Genomic DNA, 9,972 nt, shown 5'->3' on the forward strand with positions numbered 1-9,972 from the left:
ATAAGTGAGGACATTTTGCCCTCACAAGTATAGCTAAACAAGCACACACACACTCAAAATAACATGGCTGTGTAAATGAGGACATACTGTGGTTTTCTGTTATTTCTATATAAATCTAATCATAATGACTACAGACTAACTCTCTGTTTCTGTTAGAAGAAAACAACATTATTTGTTAATTTATAAATCATTTTAACACGACAATGTCCCAAAGTGGCCTCAGAGATTTTGTCTGGGTTAATTCTGGGGACAGTTTTGTCCCCTCACAGATGCCTCACGCTGCCAGAGCGGCTCAGTCAAATAAACGGCTGTGGTGTTTGAGGTCTTCAGTATTCCCTGTGTCTGGCTGTGAGGCTACGTTGGTGGTTCCTGTGGTCATGTGATGGTTTTCTGCAGGAATGTGAGGAATGTGGCTGAATGACTCGCTCATGCCTCAGAGTGGAGCTTTACGTCACACTCAGCTTACATCTCATATTAAAGTGTCTTCTCATCAGTGCCACACATCTAAACTCTAATCACAGCAGTTTTGATCTGTGAAGTGTGTGATCCAGTGTACCAGATGCATCTGCAGACAGAAAGGAAAAGCAATGGATGTCTAGCACATCCTGACCATACACGAGGAAACAGTTCAACTTTGACCTTTGCTGGCTGGCATGCGGGTTCGAGTCTCAGGTCCGACAGGAATTGTTGGTGGGGGGAGTGAATAACCAGCGCTCTCTTTCACCCTCAATACCAGACTGATATGAGACCCTTAAGCAATATGGCTGCCAACTGCCCCCAGTGTGTGTTCACGGTGTGTGTGTGTTCACTACTGTGTGTGTGCACACTTGGATGGGTTAAATTCAGAGCACAAATTTCGAGTATGGGTCATCATTCCTGGCCACACTTCACTTTAAATATCACACCCGTTCTGATGGTCCATGAGATTACTGATACCCAATTTTATTTTGCTCCTCATATTTAAAGTTTGTGTGTAAGCCTGTCGATTGCCACAATTTAAAAAGCAGAAAACAGACGCTGCACATCCGCAACAGTAGTGTAAATTATTTGAGTAAATGTAATTTGTTATTGTACTTGAGTATCTTTTTGGCTACTTTGTAGTTTTACGGAGTATCAAAGGTATTAGCAACTTTTTCTCTCTACTTCACTACATTTTTGAACAGATATGTAATCTTTACTCCACTACATTTTTAACGAGCGTTACAATTACTCATTTCATTTTGCATGGTACCTAACTTTTTCTGCAGCTGTTTATTTCTCCTACAAAAAAAGCAATATTGCTATGTACAGGGCATTAAAGTTACTATATTTTGTGCATTTTACCCTTACTAACTGAAACTTGTCAACAAGGCTTCTTTATGTGAATGCAAATGCATTAGCATGTAGTTGTGAATCACTGGTGTTTATAGGAGATCAGGACAACCAGCATGCCTAGTGCAAGAAGGCTTTGACTTTTTAATTTTACTTTGCAGTTGTTCTTCACTGAGACTTGAGTGTCTGTAAACGTTGAAGAGGCGGTTGTGTTAACATTGATTTCTTGGAATTTTGAGGTGTTCAGTTTTATTTTGATTGTAGAAAATAAATTTGATTGCTCTCCTCACAAATCAAATAGTTCTTGTTTTTCACTGGTATTTCTCTAGATGTTGAGGGCTAATGGATCTTTGAGCTTACGTTCAGTATGAGAACAATATAAGAAAAATATTTAAGTACTGTTAAAATCAGATACTCTAAGACTTGTACTCAAGTCGTATTGCAATTGGTGACTGAGACACTGACACCGTCTGCTGGAGACATGAGGAACTTCATCAAAAACTGAACATAGCTTCACTGATCTGAGGCCTGTGGTAGATGAACGAAAAACAAATGTGCCCTAAACTAACAATCAAACAACCAGAACTGTAATATTGTTTATGATGTTGATATTAACTTATTTGAATGTATTCACGTAAAAGTTTTGTTGGGTAACACTTTAGAACACTGTTCTGTCGTTAATGAATAACTACACAGGAATAAATAACTAGTGCACTAATACAATTCTAGTAACTACTATTAACTAACAAGAAACTCTGATTAATGATTTAGTGTGTAATAGCAAAGTCCTTTTAAGACAAGTCATGTCACTCAGTTGCCATCTTTGAAACGCCTCTCGGGCATGCAAGTGCAAATCCTATCTCTTTGAATGGGGAAACATCAAATTCTCCAAAACCGTTCACTAAGCTTACGATTAAATTTCATATTTGAAATCACCAAAGAAATCTGACAACAACTGTGTCATAAATGTTATTACTTTTGCTCAAATAGCGTTATAAAAAAGCATATTTTTTAGGCTAAATCAGCCAGTGCGCATGTGCAGCTGCCTGTCGGTGCGTTCCAAACGGGATATATCACCCTCCAAAGGGCACTTCGGAGTGAAAACAATCATGGCTGGCCAATTGAAGGGTTGTTCCAAACCAAAGTGCTAAAAACTGGCCACTTCAAAGGGCCCTTCGGAATGAAGGATTTCGAAGGGGACATGATCTCTGTAACCCACTAGTAATGACTCAAGTGTTACCAAATCTGGCAAAAGGAATTGCTATCCAGAATCTTACAAAAACCTCAAAAGCTTTCAATGATTTCAGTAATTACTAGAGACTTATCGTGTTATTCACTTTAGAATACTGATCCAAGTAATTAATTCCTTCTGAAGATTTTGGTAATCACTAATGGGTTACCATGACCTTCACTTTAGAATTAATTATACATTATGCATTATTTATTTTAATTATGAATCTGTTTACAGTAGTTCTTAGTGGTTCTTGGGAAGGTATGAAAAAAATAATAGCTCCTGATTAATAGTGGCCTACCACATTAGATTAAGCACTATTACTTACTAATTCATTAATCAGAATTTCTTGTTACTAGAAGTTACTAGAGTGCTAATATTGTGTTACATGTGTTCTTGTGTAGTTATTCATTAATGACGAAACAGTATTCTAAAGTGTTACCATTTTGCCATTTATGCATTCTGGTGGTGAGTGAATGTTTGTTGAGTTTTTGTTATAAAAAGCTTTTCCATTTATGTTGAATGTCACCTTCAGTTCTGATTCCTCTCAGGTTTACTGGATCCTTAAAACGTACGTGCTAGTTTGTTTATATGGATTGAGCTGGCATAGACTGAATGTATTTCTTTCAAAGCATGTGTTCTTACGTTGAGTGAAAGTCATGATAAAGAATTAGACAATCTTTTCTAGAGCACACAGCACTTTACATTTGCTGTCTTATCATACACCAGCAGTGATGCTAATGTAAAGGCCTTTCCAGACTGAGCGCGAAAAAGCTAAATGAATATCGGACGCAATGATAATAATGCACTGGAATAAAACAATAGATTTCTATGAATGCTTCCACATAGATCGCGAACATTAGCGCACCGAAAATGCGAATGTTTTTTTTCGCACCAGTTCGACAAATCTTTTCAGTTTCGCAAAGTGAAAACACGGGCCGTTCATGTTTCTACACATGAAATATGAAAGCAAATAGACACGTTTATGACGATATATTTTCTGTATGTGTTTTGTATGCAGCTCATGGTATTTTTATAGCAATAAAGGATGTTTATAACAAAAATTAGCAGTGTAGCATTATTAAACAGAGTGCATGTGTTTGCTTATCATAGAATTAAAATAAACTTTAAATCACAAGTTCGGAAGTTATTACAAGCACTCAATGATGGTTTAAAGTGGGTTGGCAAATACATTAATAATTACATTTTCAAGTGTAGCTTGTTGCATATTGTACTTCTACAAACCCGATTCCAAAAAAGGAACACTTTACAAATTGTGAATAAAAAGCAGGCTTCTGAACTGAGCGCTGATAACAACTTGGATTGTCCTTGTCCTCTTTAGTCCGAATGACATGACGTCCCAGTTTTCCAAAAAGAACTTCAAATTTTGATTTGTCTGACCACAGAACAGTTTTCCACTTTGCCACAGTCCATTTTAAATGAGCCTTGGCCCAGAGAAAATGCCTGTGCTTCTGGATAATGTTTAGATATGGCTTCTTTTTTTTTGACCTATAGAGTTTTAGCCGGCAACGGCGAATAGCACGGAGGATTGTGTTCACCGACAATGTTTTCTGGAAGTATTCCTGAGCCCATGTTGTGATTTCCATTACAGTAGCATTCCTGTATGTGATGCAGTGCCATCTAAGGGCCCGAAGATAACAGGCATCCAGTATGGTCTGCCAGCCTTGACCCTTACGCACAGAGATTGTTCCAGATTCTCTGAATCTTTGGATGATATTATGCACTGTAGATGATGATAACTTCAAACTCTTTGCAATTATTCTCTGAGAAACTCCTTTCTGATATTGCTCCACTATTTTTCGTCGCAGCATTGGGGGAATTGGTGATCCTCTGCCCATCTTGACTTCTGAGAGACACTGCCACTCTGAGAGGCGATTTTTATACCCAATCATGTTGCCAATTGACCTAATAAGTTGCAAATTGGTCCTCCAGCTGTTACTTACATGTACATTTAACTTTCCCGGCCTCTTACTGCTACCTGTCCCAACTTTTTTGGAACATGTAGCTCTCATGAAATCCAATATGAGCCAATATTTGGCATGACATTTCAAAATGTCTCACTTTCAACATTTGATATGTTATATATATTCTATTGTGAATAAAATATTAGTTTATGAGATTTGTAAATGATTCCATTCCTTTTTTAATCACAATGTGTACAGTGTCCCAACTTTTTGGGAATCGGGTTTGTAATTATATTTTAAGATGTAGCCTATTCTTATTAGGCTATAGATAGTTTTTTTCTGGTGTAGAACCTTGTTTATCTTAATTTAATGCTGTATATTGAGCAGCAGATGATGTTAAATCTATTTATGAGATACATATCTGAGGAAAAATTGTTGAACGCGCTCAGTGTGAAACGGCCTTAAAGGAGTCATATGACATTGCTAAAAAAAGAACATTATTTTGTGTATTTTGTGTAATGAAATGTGTTTACATGGTTTAAGGTTAAAAAAAAAACATTTTCCACATATTGTACATTATTGTTTCTCCTCTATGAAACCATGTCTGCATTTGTGATTGGAGAAACGACAAACAACAAGCGCTACACTGGAAAAAAAATGTTTTATTTATCCAAATAAAAAAATGTAGGGTAATGATTCACAAAAGTGTCCTTGCAAAGTTGGAACTGCCTCACTTTATAGAACAGCCTTTGGGTTGAGACCCATTTTAAGCTACTCTGCAAGGTCAGGAAACAGTCCTCCATAAAATTCATCACACAGCATCACGTATGCTGGGGTTGAGTGAGGAACTCCCAGAAGACTTGAGAACGGAGTGGCTGGCAGGCTCGCGGCAACCACATGTGACGACCCCGGGCTGGACTTCGCTTCATCCACAGTGAAAGCTGATACGGCGATCCACAGTGCAAAGTTGATGTATTTCCTCAGCGACCAGCACGGATCAGCTCTAGGCATGATGAAGTGGATATCATCCTCTTTTGGAAGGCCAAACAAAGTAGTTTCGCTTTCAAAACGAAAAACACAAAGCGTCTCCACAACATGGCAGTGGCGGCAACAACAATACTACAGCGAAAATAAAAGTTACGCCTAGTTCTTTCTTTGTGTGAACATTTGGGCTGTGTTATGTAAATCTTCCCACACAGTGATGTAGACATGTGGGGGCGTGTTAGAATGAGCTGTTGTAGGGGGATGTGGTTAACTCTTAACTTTTATAAAGAATTTCTCTTTGGATTAGAGACTTTAGTCTGCAACTTTACAGATCTTCTTTATGCACCAAGAGCTTGTAACACTCCAAAGAGAAAGGTGCTGCTGTGCGTTCTTGAGACTTACTGTGGAAAATGTGGATTCGAAGGATGGTCGTGATAAAACACATGGGACTAACAGGGAGTGGGGTAAAGAATATACTAGATTGCAGTAGGACTGGGAAAGGAAATAAATATTTGATTAATTAAAATGGGACTAATATCAAAGAGTATAGAAGACCAAGAGGCAAAACTCTGTAGAACGTTCCATTGCAACATCTGCGCCCAGCAGCAGCCCTGCGCTTCCACCATTTTGGGGTGAAAGCGACTCAGCAGTCCACTAGATTCTAGCTTTCGCTATGGCAAAGATCAGCTGCTTTGTTTAAAAAAAAACATACATTAAAGCTGCAATACAGCCTGAATAATGACAACAATAACGTACAATCACTAGACTAGTGATCATCAAATCCTTTTAACAGTTTATTGTACAGACTTTATTTTAAAGTCTTCCCTTTTTTCATAAAACCTTTTGCTCTAGAAACCATGTCAGGTTCGGTTAAAAATATTTTAAGTTCAAATGTTAGCATTATAAACACTGAATTAATATCAATAAATAAAATTAAATTAATGACAGAAAAATTAGGAATGTTGGACAATAAATATATAACAGGAATATAACAGTGTTGTGTTCACTAAACAATGTTGAATGGTAAATGCCCACAAGAGAGAGTTGTTGTATTATGTGGGAACTGGTATGCATGTGAGAAAAGAAGAATGTTGTGTTAGACATGCAGTGCTAGTAATGAGATGCATCCCTGCATCTCAGTGTGCCTACTACTACGCCCTTAAAGTATGTACTTTTTTGGTGAAGAAAAAGTACACACTTTTGAGTGTGTAATAGAAGAGTAGGCAAGCTTTGGGACATTCACCTTGCGTTCCATTCGGAAGGGCTCATCTCTATGCCCTAATCCTTTCAAAGGGTTTACCCTCCGGAGTGAAGGGTTGAAGGGTGTAGGGGACCTAACAACTGTTTCTTGAAGTGCCCTTCTGCATCATCACATGCCCACACGGAGGCACCATCATCATCAGAATCAGAATGAGCTTTATTGCCTGTTATGTTTACGCATACGAGGAATTTGTTTTAGTGACAGAAGCTCCACAGTGCAACAGAATGATAGTGACAAGACAGGACATAGATAATAAAAAAATATATAATAATATAGAAATAGACAAAGTACAAAAAAAGCAAAAACACAATATATATAATATAGACAATTATGTATGTACAGATATGATATGTGCAAATGTAAAATGTAAATAGGTATGTGTGTTAAATAAATAATGTATAATAGTGGTGTGTGTTCCACATGCATCGTGCAAAAAATCTGCTCAAAGGATCATAGGAGCCCGAAGTGTCCATCAGTTGTACCCTTCGAAATCCTTCATTCCGAAGGGCCCTTTGAAGTGGCCAGGTTTGAGCACTTCGGTTTGGAACGACCCTTCAATATGGCGGCCATGATTGGTTTTCTCTCCCAAGTGCCCATTCGGAGGGCGATATATCTCGTTTGTAACGCACCGACTATCACGTCACACAATTGCGCCTTAAAGGACCGCTGTGTCGCACCTGTTACACGCACCCTGTCACTGTAAACTGGCCTGTCAATCATCTTGTCACAGTTAACATCCTCCACATTTCATTTCATTTAACTTCCTACCTTACAGGAGAAAAAAGAAGTGGCACGATGATCTGCCAGTCACTGTTCTTTCATGTGGATAACTCTGCTCATATTTTCTGCATAATGATGCATTTAAAAGTTCACGAGCAAATGGATGTTTATAAAAGCGCAATAGATTGTGGGCAATTTTAGCCATTAGAGTGTGCATGGATCCACACTTCAAAAATCGACCTGAAATAGTAGACCATCCGGGGACTTTTGGCATACTCTATTCAACATACTTATTCTAATCTCACATACTTTATTAGGATGGATTGTATGAGAATTGAGACACAGGGCTTGTGAGTTACCTGAATGTGTTCTCTCGTGATTATATACAACTACACAACAAACAACTTGACAGTAATCTGTTTTTGCAGTATTGTCTTATATTAATGTCCGTTAAAGGAAGACTGTTAAAAAAAAAAAAAAAAAAAAAAAAAAAAAAAAAAAAAAACGTAACTTACAGCCACTTTCTCCAAAGTTGTTTAATTATTTAATTATGACGGAGACACAGCAATGCATCACCTAATCTAGATCAACATGTTTGTAGTGTGTTCCAGGGGATTAAAACATACAATACATACTTCAGACCTAGTGGAATAATAGTAAATAATAATATAGTAAGTAATTGTAAATGTGTAAAGTTGCATTTATACTTATCTATATAAATCATTATTATGGTTTCTATGGTTAGGACCTGCAGTTCCTAAAAGTACTTAAGTTTACTAGGCTACTAGACTAAAAATAGTTTGAAGTCACATTAAATGACTTTATTTACTTTACTAGCGCACATTGCTAGTCTTGATGTAAACAATTAAGTCAATCTGCTGAAAAAAAATTGTCTTCATAATCTTTAATCAAAATCTGAATATTTACTTCCGCTCTGGAATGGCGTTCCTTCTCTGATGACGTCAGTTTGTCGGCTTGGGCAGAAACGCACTCCTTCAACCATTAGATTGCTATGAGTGAGAGACAGAGACCAGGAGCGCAAACAAAACCGTGACCTCTGTTTAATGTCCCGTTTCAGATGGAAATATCGGGAAATATGCACTACACTGAAATAAAGTCAGCAGCAACTTCCGGTTCACGTGGACTTTAAAGTTAGCAGGTGCATAAGTCAGCCCTACTTCCCACTTCAAAACACAAAACGATGAAAGGCAATATTTTTACTGTCACACTGATAGTTTTTGCAGTGGATAGCCCAACACTGCTTTCTTTTATTCCACTTTGACCTATCTTTCGTTGTTATTCTGTCCGTTTCATCTGTGCTGTTATTAAATTGGAATTTTCACCCCTAAATGGCGGCCGCGCTACCGAAAGCGCCAGCTAGTGGCTGTTACCCCAAAAGCATCAGAGTTTCGCCTCTAGGTCTTGTATACTTTTGCTAATATCAAGAGTCTGAAAACAAGATGCGGTACATGGGAAGTAGCTCCAGAAGATGGCGGTAATGCAACACCAAGGATGCAAGCTGCGTTAAATGTTTAATGGTTTATGTTATTTATTTGTTTGTTCGTAGTTTTATTTATTCATTTATTTTTAACTTTTTATCTTGTATAATTTTTTCGTATTTTGTCCTGTATTGTTTTTGAAGTTGTTGTGGTTATATGCTTGTTATTAAGTGTTTTGGCATTTAAAAAAAAAAAAAGCCATAGTTAAAACAATAGACTATGGTCAAAACCCAAAGAGGAATGTTACCTGTGCGCATGCGCGATATGGGATGCACCTGTTGGAGGGGTGGAGAAATGGTGATGACGAGGGGGAGGAAAAGTGGAGCAAATAAAACACAAACCGGCCTCTGAGAAAGACACAGCTAAATGTTAAAGCGTCTTAGATAAAATGCAGTTTTGACTGAGCTGCTCATCCGTCACTTTCATCATAGTTACACTCGCGCTGGTTTCGTTTCGAGGTTGCTGGAGTTTCATTGGATCATTATGAGACGGATGATCGTGTTTGCGCTGCTTCTGATGCTCCTGACCTCAGGTGAGCCTGATCTTCACACAGAACATCTCATTCACACACGCATCTGTCCAGCCGCTGTCCACCGCGAGAAAGCCAGTAATACAAAAACATAGTAAAGGTAGATCAATGGAAACAGGTAAAAGTGTCACTTGAACGCGGCTGTTTCGGTCACGTGACCAGTGGTTGTTGACATAAAAATTAATCCGTTTGAAAACGTGTACAAACATTGAAAGACTGATAGGGTGTTTTAAAAAGACAAAAAGAATAATAAAATGTGGAATCTAGAGAAATAAAAACAATAGAATAGAGATGAAAAACATAACATACAAACATATAAATGCTGTGCTTAAGTGATCATAACTGAAATTTTATTTGAAAACAAAGATATTAAAAGAAATGACGTTTCCGCAAATATTTTGCTGAACGTTTCTCTTTACAAACTTGTTGGACACTGATACTGAATTTGTCTGGAACCAGTGAAGAATTTCCTGCTCTTTGTCTCATTTCCAGTTTAACAGGTTTGGCAGCCT

At 37.7% G+C, this 9,972-nt stretch overlaps 1 protein-coding gene across 1 annotated transcript in view; it reads left to right on the forward strand.

The window, feature by feature from the left end:
- The first annotated feature begins 8,457 nt into the window (after positions 1–8,457).
- LOC109061301 (immunoglobulin-like domain-containing receptor 1) overlaps positions 8,458–9,972 on the forward strand; it is an 11,629-nt gene continuing 10,114 nt past the window's right edge. Inside the window, exon 1 of the mRNA XM_042754381.1 lies at positions 8,458–9,463. Coding sequence (XP_042610315.1) covers positions 9,415–9,463 — 49 coding nt within the window. The 5' untranslated portion in view covers positions 8,458–9,414. The remainder of the gene's footprint in view (positions 9,464–9,972) is intronic.

The sequence above is a fragment of the Cyprinus carpio genome, chromosome A1 (assembly GCF_018340385.1).
Source record: "Cyprinus carpio isolate SPL01 chromosome A1, ASM1834038v1, whole genome shotgun sequence".
Taxonomy (NCBI): domain Eukaryota; kingdom Metazoa; phylum Chordata; class Actinopteri; order Cypriniformes; family Cyprinidae; genus Cyprinus; species Cyprinus carpio.